A 17,307-nucleotide genomic window follows, 5' to 3' on the forward strand; every position below is an offset into this window, starting at 1 on the left:
TTGTACTTCAAAAAGAAACTCAGAAAAAGAGATCAGATTTATGGTACTAGAGGCAGGGGGAGGGGGCTGGGAATTGGATGAACGTAGTCAAGAGGTATAAACTTTCAGTTATAAGGTAAATAGATACTAGGGATGTAATATACAACATAATAAATATAATTAACACTACTATATATATGAAAGTTAAGAGAATAAATCATAAGGGTTCTCATCATGAGGAAATTTTTTTTTCTATTTCTTTAATTTTGTATCTATATGAGATGATGGATATTCACTAAACTTATTGTGAAAATCATTTCATAATGTTATGTAAATCAAGTCATTATACAGTGTCGTGTGTCAATTTATATCTCAATAAAACTGGAAGAAAGACAAAAGCAAAATATATATATGCCAGAAGAACAGTTTCTTATTTTTTCAGGAGCTTTGTGAGCAGTTTTCCCTTTTGGCACCGAATATACAATCCAATACAATGATAATAAGGATTTCTCATTGATAGCTACATTATGGCTCAGAAAAATCTGTCCCATCACATTATATATACTTTTCTTTTTTTTGAAAATATTCAAGGGACTGATTCAGCATGTCATGTTTCCAAGTATCTTTTTAATACTACTACTACTACTAAGTCACTTCAGTCGTGTCCGACTCTGTGCAACCTCATAGACGGCAGCCCACCAGGCTCCCCCGTCCCTGGGATTCTCCAGGCAAGAACACTGGAGTGGGTTGCCATTTCCTTCTCCAATGCATCTTTTTAATATTGCTGGCTTATTGATGTTTTCATTGGCAAGAGTATCATTACAAATAATGCGTTAGTATATGTCACTTTTGGTTTTGTACATTTGATAAAGTCATATTTTTAAAATACTATCTTACTAAACTTACCCTTTTTTTTGGCTGTCCTGGGTCTTCCCTGATGTGTGGGCTTTTCTCTAGCTGCAGAGAGTGGGGGCTACTCTCTAGATGTGGTGCAATGGCTTCTAATTGCAGTGGCTTTTCTTGTGGAGCACCGGCTCCAGGGCATGCGGGCTCCAGTGGTTGTGGCGCAAGGGCTCCGCAGTTGCAGTTTCCGGAGGCTTCAGAGCACAGTTGTGGCACACAGGTTTAGTTGCTCCAAGGCATGTGGGATCTTCTCAGACCAGGGATCCAACCCGCGTCTCCTGCGCTGGCAAGTGGATTGTTTACCACTGAGCCACCAAGGAAGTCCCTACCCTTTCTTCTTAATGAGACACAAATAAAGCCATTGTCTGCTAACTAATGTTAAGTACTTTCCCCAATATCACTATTCATTCTTCCTACATTTTCACCTTCTCATTCTCAATTTTTGTAGCATGAAAACAGTCCATTTAAGAACAATTTGAAAAAAAAAAAAAAAGAACAATTTGAACTATTTCAGTAAAAATGCTACATTTTTCACGTTTGAGATATTCCTTATTATGAACCGTCTGAAAAAACCACACTGCAAATTCCTAACCAAAACTCAGTTGAAAGTTATGGCAATGTTGCCAAAAATGAAAAATTCTCCCACACTTTCATTCATAACTAACTTCAAATTAGTTTGTGGTAACTTGTTATAGCAGCCCAAATAGACTAAGACACCATGTCCTAGTGGGCATGAAGTGGAATCTCATTGTGGCTTCGATTTGCATTTCCTTAACGACTAATGATGTTAAATATTTTTTCATGTGCTTGTTGGCCATCTGTTTACTTCTTTGGAGAAATGTCTGTCTCCTTTGCCCATTTTTTCATTGCACTGTTTTTACTGTTGAGTTGTAAAAGTTCTTTATATATTCCAGATATGAAACCCTCACCAGCTATTTGATTTGCAAATATTTTCTCCCATTCTGTAGGCTGTCTTTTCATTTTAGTTATAGTATCCTTTGAAGCACAGAGTTTTTAATTTTTAGAAAATCCAATTTATCTGTTTTTGTTTACATGTGCTTTAAGGTGTCTTCTAAGAAGCCACTGCCTAATCCAAGGTCACAAAAATTTATGTTTTCCCCAAAGAATTTTATAGTTTTAGCTCCTATTTAGGTCTTTGATTCACAGAGTTAGTTTTTTATATGGTATTAAATAGTGGTACAAAATCTTTTTTATGCAAGTAGATATCCAGTTGTGCCAGCATAATTTGTTAAAAATGTCCCCCACTGGATTGCCTTGGCACCTTTTTCAAAAATCAGTTGACCATGAAGGTTTATTTCTGTATTCTCAGTTCTATTCCATTAATTTACATGTCTACCCTTATGCCAGCACCACATTTTCTATTGTACCTTTGTAGTAAGTTTTAAAATCATGAGTGAATCCTCCAGCTTTGTTCTTTTTTAAGATTGTATTGACTATTCCAGGTCCCTTGACTTTCTATATAACTTTTAAGATCAGCTTGTCCAATTCTCTAAAAAAGGCAACTGAGTTTTGATAGAGATTCCATTGAATCTGTAGACTAATTTTGGTACAAATGCCATCTTAACAATATTATGTCTTTTAACCCATGAAAATGGAAATATTTTCCCACTTACTTAGGTCTTTAAACTTTTAACAATGTTTTGTAGTTTTCAGTGTACAAATCTTCTTGTATTTCTGTTAAATTTACTCCCAAATAATTTTCTTTTATGCTGTTATAAGTGGAAATGTTTAATTTCATTTCTATATTTTAATTGCAAATATACAGAAGTAAATCGATTTTTGTATATTGATCTTATATCCTGCAACCTTGTTAATCTAATGTTTTTCTCTTATTTGGGAGAAGTATAAAAAGAACAGTTAACTTTAGACTTTAAATTAAAAACATGTACCAGTCGGAATGGTCTCTAGATATAACAGTTAGGCACCTGAGAGGAAAGATCCAGCTCACTCAAATTAGAAAGATGAGAGGAGGGTTTAGTAAAAAGACTATTTACAAAGGTATATGGGCAGAGTATAAGAGAACCTCAAGGGATAGCGTAGTAATCTGGGGCTAGTACTAGCATAGCCATTACCATTACCAAGCCTGAAAGAATAAGGGAATGGAAAGGTTACCATCACCTGAAAAGAAGCTGAGAGAAACAGTGACCTTCAACTGAGAGACTAGCTAGCCTGAAGCACCCCCGCTGGAAAAAAGCCATGGGAATAAATATCATGACCTCATTCTACTTCCTTTTGCCAATCTCCCGCCCAGACACCCCACTGACTGAACCCAAGTAGAAGCCAGGGAAAATGTGAACCCATCGGCGTAGTTCATACAGGACCACAAGAGTAGAGAACAATCCACCCTCGTTGGGGAGAGAAGGTGGAGCGGACCTCCAGAGGAGCAAATGAAGATACCCTCACACGAGGTTATGCCACAGTGATAGACAACCTCATCAGAATCACTCAAAGAAAGTAGGAGGAAGAAAACAATAAAAAATACTGAATCACTATGCTGTACACTTGAAACTAGTATCATACTGTAAATTACATTTCAATAAAAAAATAAAGTACCTGATTAGTAATAAAATGTGAAAGAATTTTTTAAAAAGAAAATAATAAAAGCCAACACTAGAACAGTAGAAAATAAACATAACAATTAACAGTAACAACCAAGTCAAAAGTTTGTTCTTGAAAAACGAATAATAAAATTTAAAATCTCTGGCAAGACTAATCAGGGCACAGGTAAGTAGTATCAGGGATAAGAAAGAACAACTTCATGCTAATAAATTCCTGAAAAATACAATTTTCTTTGGTGATCACTTTGTGATGTATAAAAATATCAAATCATTATGTGGTACTCCTAAAAATATTAAATCACTCTGTTGTACACCTAAATAGTATAATATTGTAAGTCAATTATACTTTAATTTTAAAATTGCCACTCTGTAAATTGGGGAAGAGAATAGGATTTAGGAAAGGACTTTCCTTCTTCTCTCTGGTCTAGATCCAGTATGTTGACTGATGATCAAGGGTATCCCAGAGTGTGGAGGTGAGTTAGCCTTGGCCACAAAGAAGCTCTGAATAATGAGTGGGGTGGGTTGTGGTTCTATGAGCAGCCATAGCTAATGGTAGCTGTTAGTTTCTAGATGCTGTCATCTCCCCAACTTTCAGTCAGATCTTACTAAAAGTTCATACACCACGATGAAGTGGAATTTATCCCAGAAATGGCCCGATATCCATAAATCAGTGTGATACACATATTAACAAATTGAAAAATAGAACCATATGATGATCTCAATAGATGCAGGAAATGTGTTTGACAAAATTCAACACCTCTCTGGCTGCTCTCCCTTTCTAAGACTGCCCACAATCTGTCTGTGGGGTGTGTTTCTCCCAGGGTTTCTCTCGTCTTTTGAGAGGGACTATATCCTGTCTATAGAGTGTGTATCTCTTTCACTTCACTATGGCTCACTCTTGAATTCTTTCCTGTGTGAAGCCAAGGACCTCACTTGGTGGCCTGTCCCAGGAACTTACCCTGAGACCTGGGACATGACCACCCTCTTGTGCGTCATTTTCCTAAAACATCTTTACAAAGGAAGACGAATAAGGTGGTCTTCTCCCTCTCCCCACTTCTCCTTTGATTATAAAAATGTGGCCCACTTAGTTCTTGGGGTAGAGCCCTCTTGCCTGCCTATTTGTTTCCTTCATAGGGTCCTACATTAATAAGTCTATTTCTTGCCTATCAAAAAATATTCAACATCCACTTATGACAAAGACTCTTAAAGTGGATACAGATAGAACATATCTCAACATAATAAAGGCCATATATGACAAATCTATCATCAATATCATACTCAGTGATGAAAAGCTGAAAGCATTTCCTCTAAGATAAGGAAAAAGGCAAGGATGCCCACTCTTGCCACTTTTATTCAACATAGTATCAGAAGTTCTAGCCACAGCAATCAGACAACCAAACAAAGGGAATACAAGTTGGAAAAGAAGTAAAACTGTCACTGTTCACTGATGACATGATATAGAATCTATTTATAGAAAATTATAAAGATACCACCAAAAAACTATTAGAAATAATGTGAACTGTATCATACCATATAAACATAAGACTGCTGCTGCTGCTAAGTCACTTCAGTCATGTCCAACTCTGTGCGACCCCATGGATGGAAGCCCACCAGATTCCCCCGTCCCTGGGATTCTTCAGACAAGAACACTGGAGTAGGTTGCCATTTCCTTCTCCAATGCATGAAAGTGAAAAGTGAAAGGGAAGTCGCTCAGTCGTGTCCAACTCTTCGCGACCCCATGGACTGCAGCCTACCAGGCTCCTCCGTCCATGGGATTTTCCAGGCAAGAGTACTGGAGTGGGGTGCCACTGCCTTCTAGAAACCATAAAACTCCTAGAAGAAAGCATAGTATGCTCTTTGATATTGGTTTTAACAATATTTTTTTGGCTATGTCTCAGGCAAGGGAAACAAAAGCCAAAAAAAAGGCGGGGGGGGGGATTATATAAAATTAAAAAGCTTTTGTACAGAGAAGGAAACTATCAACAAAATGAAAAGGCTGTCTACTGAATGGGAGAAGATATTTGCAAATGATATATCTGAAAAGGGATTAATTATCCAACATCAACTCAACATCAAGAAAACAAACAACCCAATCAAAAGATGGATAGAAGACATAAATAGGCATTTTTCTAAAGAAGACATATCGATAACACACGAACACATGAAAAGATGCTCAGCATCACTAATCATCAGGAAACGCAAATCAAAACACAATGAGATATTCCCTCATACCTGTCAGAATGGCTATCATCAAAAAGACAACAAATAAATGTGAGCGAGGATGTGACGAAAAGGAAACCCCTGTATACTGTTGGTGGGAATGTAAATTGATGTAGCCACTGTGGAAAACAGTATGAAAGATTTCTCAAAAAATTAAAAATAGAACTCCCTTAAGATCTAGCAATTCCATTTCTGGGTATTTATTTGAAGAAAATAAAAATGCTAATTTGAAAAGATATATACATGCTGATATGCATGCCTATACTCAATGCAGCATTACTTAGAATAGTCAAGATACAGAAGCAACCTAAATGTCCATCAACAGATGAATGGATAAAGATGTGGTGTGTGTGTGTATGTGTGTGTGTGTATATATATATATATATATATATACACACACAAGTATCAGTCACACAAAAGAATAAAATCTTGCCCTTTGTAAAAATATGAATGGACCTAGACAGTATTATGCTAAATGAAATGTCAGAAAAAGATAAATACCATGTGATTTCACTTATATGTGGAACCTAAAAACAAAACAAATGAACAAATATAACAGAAACAGACTCATAGACACAGAGAACAAACTGGTGTTTGCCATGGGGGAGGAGGGGTGGGGGGGAGACTAAAATAGATGACAGAAATTAAGAGGTACAAAATTCCAGTTATAAGTAAGTCATGGGGATGTAATATATAGCACAAGGAATACAATCAATAATACTGTAATAACTTAGTATGGTGACAGATGGTAACTAGGCTTTTTGTGGTGATCATTTTATAATGTATAAAAGTATTTACTATATTCTACATACAGTATAGTTCTTATATAGCTCTATATTATATAAGCCTTATGGAATTTATAGAGTATTATAAGTCAGTTATACTTCAATTAAAAAAAATAAAAAATGAAAATATCTCCCCCCACCTCCCAAAAAAGGAATATATTTACAACACCCTCCAGAAAATGGGAACCTTGAAAGGAAAGGAGATTCAAATATCAAGCCCTGGGGTCTTTGAAGCTGGCTAACTTTATGTTCAGCTATTTCTCCAACCATAAGAGAAAAACTAGATTTGCAACTGTTTTTAGTTGTGCACCCTATCTTTGAATGAAATCTCATGAGAAACAACCCAATTTGTAAAATAGAAAACCATGATCATCAAAAGCAGATTTATTGTTACAGTTCAGTTTAAAAAACAAAATATCATCCAGTGGTTATGAGGAATCTAGGAAAACCTGTCCCAGTAATGCCAGCTTCGAGGTAAAAGGCTGACTAGGGCAGCTGAGAAGTGGGATTTTCTGCTTGGCAGGCTTCTTTTCCCTTGCCTGCTCATGGTTTTCAGGGGAGGAGAATGTTCCGGGCCTTGATGGGGGTTCCCATGGCCCTGAGCTCATAGTTTTCTTCTGAAATCTCGACCTTTTCCGTTTGAGAGAGTAAAATTCCCTCATCAAATCTTCTACTTCCCACTGTTCTTCCTTCAGCCTCCGGCAACAGTGCAGGGCAGCGGGGTCGATGGGGTGTGCTTCTGTGTTGAAGATATAACCCCCGGCCCCCAAGACGCACTCCCCGTAGGGGGTGATCACCGCATCGAAGGTGGAGCCGTTGTTGTGGATAAAGTTGTCCGGATCAAACAGCAGGTAGAGGTATTTCACAGTCTCGGCCAAGAAGAAAGACTCCATGCGGTTGTCAAGCTTGTGGTCCCGCAGATCTTTGATCTGCCATGTGGAAGAAGGAAGTAAGTCAGACTAGCATCAGAGCAGGAGAAAGGGTTGGGGGACCCTGTCAGGACTTCCTGCCACTAGGCAGCTACGGATCTTTGAGCAAATCACTTACCATCATCTCTCACCAAGCTTATCACAATTTTCAACAGGGCTTCCTTCTTCCATTCTTACCCTAAAGGATTTGTTGTTGTTGTTTAATTGCTAAGTTGTATCCTACTCTTTGCGACCCTATGGACTGTAGCCTGCCAGGCTCCTCTGTCCATGGGATTTCCCAGGCAAGAATACTGGAGTGCCATTTCCTTCTCCAGGGGATCTTCCCAACTCATGGATTGAACCTGTATCTCCTGCTTGGCAGGCAGATTCTTTACCACTGAACCACCTGGGAAACGCTATGCCTAAGGATATTTTTATCTTAAGTCTTACCTGTCAATCCTCTATGGAAAACCCTCTGTTAACATCCCATTTCCCACAAACTAAAATCAAAGTCCTTATCGTGGCCTAACAGGTGTTTGCTGATCTGGCTCCTGCTCCTTGCTGACCTCATCTTTTTCCTGCTCTTTCTGTGGCTCTTGCAGGTTCAGCCACTCAGCTTTTCTATTCTGTGAACAAGGTCATGCCTGGCCCAGTTCTTTTCAGTGGTGTTCTTGAAGCCTGGAGCCATCTTCCTTCAGGTATCTTACCCCTCCTTCACTTCCTGCAGGTCTCTGCTCAAATGCTGCCTCATCAGAACTGTCTTTCTTGGTCCCCCTACGTGATACAACAATATCCTAGCCCCTTTATCCTATCCTTTTGTGACTCCAAACATTTCTTAATGATGTAAAAATGTAGCATTATTTACATATTGGACATTAAGATGGTTACCAAGTTTTTTGCTCTTGTACACAACTGATTAGGAGTCTTTACAAAGAAAAATTCATACTGAGTTTATAGTCTGGGATGAGTAGGTTTACTTGCTACATTTATTTTAATTTCTAAAATAAGTATTTATTTTAGAATTAGCAATGCATTTTCTTAAACAAAACTAGTTCTCAGTAGACATCTATTTTATACCCCAAAAATGTGACTAAATTATGGACTTGATGTACCAGGAATTATTATTCTTTTGTCCTATTTGCCAAAGGCCAAGGAGTCAGATGCCTATTCCCATCATTCGCCTTGGCAGGGCTCCAAAAGACTTCACTTTCATGGAAATAAGTCAAGAGTTCTAAGGCCCCACTGAGCTCATCCACTTTGGCTTTTCACAAAATACAACATACTAGAAATTAAAGCACATCGTTGCTTTATATTTCTCCTACACATACAGGTCTTCTCTTTAAAAACATGCATCTATGTTTTACTCCTAGAATATAATCAATTATAACTTTTTGAAAAGGAAGAGTTTTTTTGATTTGTTTTTAATTCCATACCCTAAAAAAAACCTCTGTAGGCTTTTTGTTGAATCTCCTTCCAGACTATTTGCTTCAACATCTGGTTTTTACATGTCTGCAACCACTGTTTATTTCTATCTTGCCTGCTTGGGTCCTCTAACAATGTGATATGGCTCTTCTCCTTGACCCTTTCAATCCATTCTCCACAGAGGGGCCAGAGTGATCTAAAATATAGCACATCACTGCTCTGCTGTAAATCCTACCAGGGCTTCTCGTTCCCAGCAGAATGAAATCCCAGCTCTTCCTCATGGCTAATACAAAGCTCTATGTGATCTAGCCCCTGCCTACTTCTGGGAACGTATCTTTTCCCACTTTCCCCCTTGCTCACCCGCCTCCAGCCACAATGGCCTCCTTTCTGTCTCCTAGATAAACAGTCACTGTTTTTCCTACTAAAATGTCAGCTCAGGGGCTTGGTCTTTCTTCATTGCTATAATCCTCAGTCTAGCACAGCACTTGGCCCGTGAAAGACACTCAGCAAATATCTGTGAGACCAGTAAGGCTGTTTCATGAAGGATCCTTGGGTTTGCAAATAAGGCTTATCGTTGTTGTTTTTCAGTCGTATCCAACTCGTCTGCAACCCCATGGACTGTAGCCAGTCAGGCCCCTCGGTCCATGGGATTCTCTAGGCAAGAATACTGGGTTCTCATTTCCTTCTCCAGGAGATCTTCCCAACTCAGGAATTGAACCCGCATCTCCTGTTTGGCAGAGGGATTCTTTACCACTGAGCCACCAGGGAAGCCCGCAAATGAGGCTGTGTGTACGTGTGTGTGCGCATGTGTGCTTAGCTGCTCCATCATGTCCAACTCTTTGTGACCCCATGGACTGCAGGCAGCCAGACTCCTCTGTCTATGGGAATTTTTCCAGGCAAGAAGACAGGAGTGGGTTGCTATTTTCTCCTCCAGGGGATCTTCCTGACCCAGGGACTAAACCCGCATCTCCTGTGTCTTCTGCATTGCAGGCGGATTCTTTACTGCTGAGCCATCAGGCTTCCCTGCAAATAAGGCTATGGGACTATAATTCCCTTCTAAAGTCCATTTTATAGGCCTTTTCACAAAATGTTTCACAAAACAATTCTTTGCAAAGTAGCCTATTCAGATAGCTAGAGGGTCTCTGAAGTAGTGAGAAGGCCAAGGGTAGGGAGTCTAGACCCCTGGGAACGAGTCCTAGCTCCACCTCTACCTGCTCTGTGACCTTTAGCCAGGCTCAGCTTCTGTTCCTCAGCCTCCCTATCTATAAAATAAAGACACTACTTACACCTTTAAGAGTCCTTTCAGTGTTAATATTCCAGAGGCTCTTTAGCGGCAGGGGGAGAGATTTCCCAATTCTTGGGCCCATGGAAATACTTACTGTGGCAAATCCACACTCCACCTTGCTGATTTTCTCGATGGATTCCACAGCATCTCTTCCAAGTTCTAAGAGAGTGGGATCCCCCGTGGCACGGTAGAGGTACATGGCACTCTCAATGAGTTCTGCAAAGTTCAAAGTGGACCCTTCTCAACCAGTGGCTGGGCAGGGAAGGCTGGGAGCCTGCCTGGAGCAGCGAGAGACTCCTCCCTCCTTACTGTGTCCACAGGGTCCCAACAAGGGGGAATGGGGGCAACTCCTTCAAATTGAATCTTCAGAGTCAATCCACCCACAATCTGAGGCTTAGTAGAGACCAGCATTAAAATGGATCATGGATTCCCATCCCAAGGGAGAGACAGGCAGCCAGTTTCTGGGATGGGGAAGGGGGCAAGGGCTGCTGCCCACCTCCCAATATCTATTCCCTCCTTCTTCCTTAGTAACAGAATCGCTAACTTTACTCAAGTACAAGGCTCTCTGGATTAACAACTATTCCCAGCAGGCAGGTGTGGGATTAAGGTCCCTGACACCAAAGAGTACCACATAAGGCCGGAAAATCAGAGAATACATTAAATTTCCTGTTTTTCTTTTGACCACATGGTATGACATCTTAGTTTCCCCACCAGGGATTGAACCCAGGCCCCTTGCAATAGAAGCAAGGAGTCTTAACCACTGGACCACTAGGGAAGTCCCCCCAAAATAAACTTCTATTTTAATTAAGCTACTATTTTTTCTCTGCCACTTACAGCCTAACCTGATCCTAAAGCTTCAAAGAGTATGAGTCTGTCATTATAAGGCCCTTTCCAAGATGGGATGGGCAAAAAGATGAAGGTTAAGATATTCAAGAATCAACTTACAATCTAGCAAAGATGCAGCCATCAGTTCACTGTGCCCAGAACAAGGCAACAGTCTTGCCTTGTTCTACACAATTGGAATCTGACATTCAGACATGAGCCCCATCATAAGATGAATATTAGCCAACTAGCCAACAGGAGCTGGACTGAATGGGACTATTTATCTGGAGAAAAGAAAACCCAGCACAATGTGTTTGTTGCTTTCAGATATCTAGAAGGCTGTTTCGGAAAAGAAAGATGTGACTTCTGGGGTGGGCCTGGTGGGTAGAAGGAAGCTACAGCTCCACAGACTTTGCTACTTCTTCACCTGTCTTTACTTGGATGGGAAAGAACTCTTCTCCTCTCCCTACACCAGCATCTCCTCCTCATGTTCTACTTCCTATTTCCTCCTGACTCCTGATGAGTACTTTTTTCCCTAATGATTTATTACTGTAAATTCTATTTCTGGTTTTTTTTTTTTTTTTTCTGGCCATGGCATGCAGGATCTCAGTTTCCTGACCAGAGATCAAATCTGTGCCCCCATCATGTAAACGCACAGTCTTAACCACTGGACCACCAGGGAAGTCCCTTGGGCATTTTCATGTGTAATTCAAGGAATTAAACACATTGGCTTTTATAGATTTTGTTTCAATAAGAATTATTATTCCATTTCATTTTGGCAGAGTTGAGAAGACATCAGAATTTTATATTCAATTTCTTTTTTTTTAAGCCGTGCCACACAGCATGTGGGATCCTAGTTCCCTGACCTGGGATCAAACCCAGGTTTCCTGCATGGGAAGTACAGAGTCCTAACCACTGGACGGCCAGGGAAGTCCCATCTGTTTCTTATTTTGGGAGAAAATACCGCAGCCAATCTCCCCAGTGTTCTCTTACTTCTCCCTCCCTTTAACCCACAGGCTCGTGGACACTTACTAATCTAATTGCTCATATTCTAAGCATAGATGGGGGTACATTTACTGGTAGATGAACACACTGTGTGTGTTCAGAGATGGAAAAGATGGTGCCCTAGTGGGAAGCCTCCCCTTATGCTTCTCGCAGCCGTCTGGCTCAAGCATCTTGTTTCTTGTTTTCTCTTCCTCACACATAGGCCTGTGTCTGCTAGTGATTGCTTTAATTTCGGGTGTATCTGGTCAACTCTCTAGAAGAGGGTGAGAGCCCAAGGTTTGGACTTGGACTTAGATGAAGGTGAAGGCCTTAAGAGGCTTTTAGGCTAGGTTCTGTGCTCCAACACTGCTGGTCAGAAGCATGCACCAGGGCATCGGCACTGGCCAACCTAATTATAGAAGAGTCCCTCATCTCCCATTTGCTATTGTTTGGGGTAGGAAGAGTGACTGGTCTAAGGCATTTCTGGATTCCTGGCTGCGGTGCCTTCCTTTCTGCTGAGCCTTCCTGCCAGCCTATCCTGCAAACAAAACACATTGCCTCCGTAAGTAGTGAGCCTCCTGTCATTGTTGGTAACCGAACAAAGACACGAGATAACTACATGGTAGGGCCATTGCAGGGGGATATCAATTAGAACAGGAGTCCCCAACCTCTGGGATCTAATGCCCAATGATCTGAGGTGGACCCGATGTAATAATAATAGAATAAAGTGCACAATAAATGTAATACACTTGAATCGTCCCCAAATCATCCCTCCCCCAACCTTGGTCTATGGAAGAATTGTCTTCCACGAAACTGATGCATGGTGCCAAAAAGGTTGGGGCCACTGGATTAGGAGACCTCTCAGGTTCTCTCTATCTTTGAGAATGCACAAGCCTAGGTCTCACATTTAGTCCCAAACTCTGTCTTCATCCTATTTATTAGTTACATGGCATCAATACAATCTGACCATTTTCTCTTTAAGAGAAAAAAAAAAAGCTATGAGAATAAATGCATGAGCAATAGTAAAAACAGAAGCCTCCAAGGAGTCAAAAATGACTAATTTGCTCTTTCCAGTTGCTGTTTTATTGCCATTTCTGTTGCTTCTCCAAGATTCCTACAACAATGATTGAGAAGATTAGCAGGTCAGAGGAGGAAGGAAGTGGGGTAAAGAAGGGCAGAATGGGCAGAAGCCACTAGAAGGCCCATCCCACAGCTAAAAGGCATTCAGGTGGGAAGAGTCAAAAACAATGGGAACATAAGCTATTTTGGGGTGGGGGGGTGACTGTGTGCTGACTCAGCTTCCTTCCTCTGCCCCCCTTTCCTTTCCCCTCCTTGTAATGTTTAACTTTCAGTGAATCAGAAGATCGGAGCTGGAAAAGAACGTAAGAGAGTTATCAAGCGTGTGAGCCCTTCCTTCTCTACGTCTTGAGGACTGAGCTGCAAATGAGGAGGTGGAGGACAAGAGATGATTCACTCCTGAAGTCCATTCCTAAAGTCCCAACATTCCACAGATGCACAGTTTATCTGACCTGACCCATTGACTTATGATTAAGATTGCCTATGCGTCCAAAATCCCAATGGCAGGAACTCAAAAGGCATCAACCTGGCTTTATCCATCTCACTCACTTGTCCAAGTTTGAAAGAGCATAAGATGTAATGAGGAGACCTGGGTTCCAGTCCTAGCTCCTACACCTAACAGCCTTGGGGAAGCCATTGCAACCAACCAGGCTTCCATTTCCTTCTTTGAAAATAAAAGGGATATAGAATTCCTAGCAAGAAGACTACCCAGAGTCACTGGAAGAAGCAGATGGGGGTAAAAAATGGAGCTGTGAGCATTTGTGAGGCATGGAACCTCATAGAGATATTGAGGGCTTGGGGTTCGGAGAATTGGAGGCTGTGAGCTGGCCACGGGCCAGAGATGCTGCTTACCTGGCCGAAGCGGGTAGCCCTCTCGCTTCTCCACTGTATATCCCTGAGGAATGTTGTAGAATTCTGGGAGCCCCCCAAACTGCTTCCAGACGGTGTAGTAGTTGAGGAAGGTCCTCATGGCATTGTCAATGTCCCCAATGAGGCTCTGCAGGAGAGAATTGGTTGTCAGGAAAGCAGCCACGAGGCAGGAAACCCACATACAGAACCTCATACACACCCTCGGGGGAAAGAGGAGGCAAAGGCTTTGGAGCTCAAGACCTGTGATCAAACCCTGAGTTGGCCATTTACTCACTGCGCAACCTCAAATCAGATACTTCTCTGAGTCTCATGTACAATGTGCAATTATAATGTATATTTTATTCTGCTGTAAGGGACACAGGGTGTATACAAAGTCCCCTGCCCACCAGTACGTGCTCAGTCAATACTGGCTACTAATAGTTAAATAGGTAAGTCAGCCATCTGATTTGAAATTCTAATAAGAAAAAGATTGATTATACCAAGTTTCACTCCTACCCTACACCCCAGCAAGTAATCATTTTGCATTAGTTTGTAACATAAGCAAAGGTGTATAAGTATATATTACTTCCCCTACATGAAATACAGCTTACTCAGTATACTCTTCTGTGGTTTCCTTTATTCATTTAACAATACATCTCAATTTTTCCAAGTAAGTACATCTTGCTCCGCCTGTTTATACAGTTGCATAGTATTCCACTGCTTGGAGCACAATTTAATTAGCTCCTTATTGATGGTTGACTTGCTTCCAATCTTCTGCTGTTTGCTATAATAATCAGTGCTACAACAAATAACCCTGTACTTATGTCACCTCAAACATGTGAATGTATCTGTAAGATACATTTCCGGAATTAGGGGCTTCCCTGGTGGCTCAGACGGTAAAGTGTCTGCCTGTAATGTGGGAGACCCGGGTTCGATTCCTGGGTCAGGAAGATCCCCTGGAGAAGGAAATGGCAATCCGCTCCAGCACTCTTGCCCGGAAAATTCCATGGACGGAGGAGCCTGATAGGCTACAGTCCATGGGGTTGCAAAGAGTCGGACACGACTGAGCGACTCTGTCCTTCTGTCCACAGGGAAGCAGCTGACCTTCCTGACATCTCCACTGGATGTCTCAGGAATAGAACAAATAATGTTTTCCAGGCTAAATTCTTGGTTCCCTTACTCTCTCACAAATTTGCCTCTCTATTCTCACCTCTCTCCCTTTTCAGTAATTGGCACTTCCACTGATTCCACTTTGGGGGTCATCCTTGGCTCTTCCTTGTTCCCCAACCCTTACATCCATTCTACCAGCAACACCCATCAATTCCCTCTCTCTGAAACATCAAGATTTTTCTCTACTTATCTCCAGAGCCACCACTTGTTCACTAGCATCTTGCACTGGGATGACCTCAAAGGCCTCCTCACTGACTGGTTCTGACTTGTCTTCTCTAGTCCACTCTCCCCAGTACAGCCAGAGTAACTGTCTTACTCAGAGGCTTATGCTGACCAGACTCAGCATAAGGTCAAGATGCCACCATGGCGCTCAAGGCCCTGTGCAATCTGGCCACTGCTGACTTTCCATTAACTGTTCTTTTCCTTCCTTGGACTGTGGCCATCCTGCTTTTGTCTCTGATAAACACCCGACTCCTTCCTGCCTCCAAGACCTTCACACATCATGTTTCCTCTGCCTGGAACATCACCCCCACCCCTACTTCTTCACATATCAGCTTCAGCATCACCACTTCTGAGAGTCCTCCTTATCTAAAGTAAGTCCCCATCTAATATTCTTTCTTTTAGCCTCTTATTTGTTTCCTTAATTGCAACTTATTATTTTATGAATTTGTTTTAAGTTTTTCTTTGTGTTTCGCTCTCTATGAACTTTGTGAAGGCACCCAAATATCTGTTGAGGATATGAACAAATTTAATGTCCTCCTTTCTTCATCTATAGAACATCACCTCAATGGGCTATGATGGTTCTGTGTAAAATGCCCAACACATAAATCATTCTTTCATAAATATTTATCACCTCTATGTACCAAACTGTCAACTAAATGTTAGCTATTAGTGTTATTATAACCTCACAGAGAAATAACCCCAGAAACCTTTCTCAAAGCAGGAAAAGTGCAACACACAAAGCACACAAATCCTATACAAACTGGGATGGTGAAGTGTGATATATACTCACAAAGGCATATTATTCAGCCTAAAAAAGAAGGAAATTCTGATATACGTTACAAGCATGAAACTTGACATTATGCTAAATGAAATAAGCCAGTCACAAGAAAACAAATACCATGTGATTCCACTGATATGATACCTGGAGTAGTCAATATCATAAAGATAGAAGTTATAATGCTGGTTGTCAAGAGGCTTGGGAAAGACAGAATGGAGAGTTAGTGTTTAAAAGGTGTAGAGTTTTAGTTTTACAAGATGAAAAGAATTATGGGGATGGATGGTGGTCTGCATAACAACATGAATATAAATTCCATTGAACTGTACACTTAAAAGGATTAAGATGGTAAATTTTATGTTGTGTGAATTTTGCCACAATTTAAAAAAAGGAAAAAAAAATACAATCATTTATTTTTCTCTCATTACGAGACATTTGGATCATTTCCAGTTTTTCTTTGTCATAAACTTTGCTGCTAGAAATACCCATGTATGAGTTGCATCTTTCCCTGATCAATTATTTTCTTGGAAAATATGCACAGAAATAAAATCATGCAAAGTCAATAGGTGTGATCAGTTACATGGCTGGCTGGTACAAACAGGTTTTTTAAGGGGAATGTAGTCACAAACGGTTTTAAGGAACTAGATTTCCAGATCCTCAACTTTTCTAAAATGTATCACCAACACAAAGGCAGGCTACCCATTCTGTCTCTTTCACAACTGTCCTTCTACCACTTGACAAAAGCAAGGTGCACCCCTCAACAATCTCCAACCTTACTGCGGAACACTGAACACTCAACTAGGTTAAATTTAAAATATTAGTATAATGAAAAACAAAACCAAAAAATATTAGCTTAGGTGTTAAGAAAAATGAATGACTCTAACCACTGGGTAACAAATCCTTCTGCAAATCAGATGGCTCTGAATTCTTTGCTTTCAAAAAATGGAGAGAGGAACTGGTCAAGTTGTCAGCAGAGACATCATTAAAAATAATTTTTGATGACAGATCATTATGTGATTGTCTTTGAACAATATAATATTGCTACTTCTTCAGGTCAAAAAATGGTTGAATGCTGGCAATTTTATACAGTTCAATCTATTAATGCAATGATTTCAAAGAACTGAATGATACTGCAATTATCAAACTCCTTCCATCTCCATCTACTTATTTATGTGCTCAGGCTCCTCGGCACTTATATCTAAAAAAAAGTGAAAAGCAGGAATAAAATTGATGTGTAACTGTGCCCCGTTTCAGCACATTTGGGTTGCAAAAGAGTCGGACATGACTGAGCAACTAAAACAACAACATTCTTCAGGCACAAATACAT

At 40.6% G+C, this 17,307-nt stretch overlaps 1 protein-coding gene across 1 annotated transcript in view; it reads right to left on the bottom strand.

The window, feature by feature from the left end:
* Positions 1-6,835: 6,835 nt before the first annotated feature.
* Positions 6,836-17,307, bottom strand: part of EDEM2 (ER degradation enhancing alpha-mannosidase like protein 2) — a 28,624-nt gene continuing 18,152 nt past the window's right edge. Inside the window, exons 9-11 of the mRNA XM_004014519.5 lie at positions 13,817-13,961; positions 10,176-10,297; positions 6,836-7,395 (exon numbers count right to left, since the gene is read on the bottom strand). Of these exons, the coding sequence (XP_004014568.1) occupies positions 6,895-7,395; positions 10,176-10,297; positions 13,817-13,961 (768 nt within the window). The 3' untranslated portion in view covers positions 6,836-6,894. The remainder of the gene's footprint in view (positions 7,396-10,175; positions 10,298-13,816; positions 13,962-17,307) is intronic.

Source organism: Ovis aries, chromosome 13 (assembly GCF_016772045.2).
Source record: "Ovis aries strain OAR_USU_Benz2616 breed Rambouillet chromosome 13, ARS-UI_Ramb_v3.0, whole genome shotgun sequence".
Classification (NCBI taxonomy): Eukaryota; Metazoa; Chordata; class Mammalia; order Artiodactyla; family Bovidae; genus Ovis; species Ovis aries.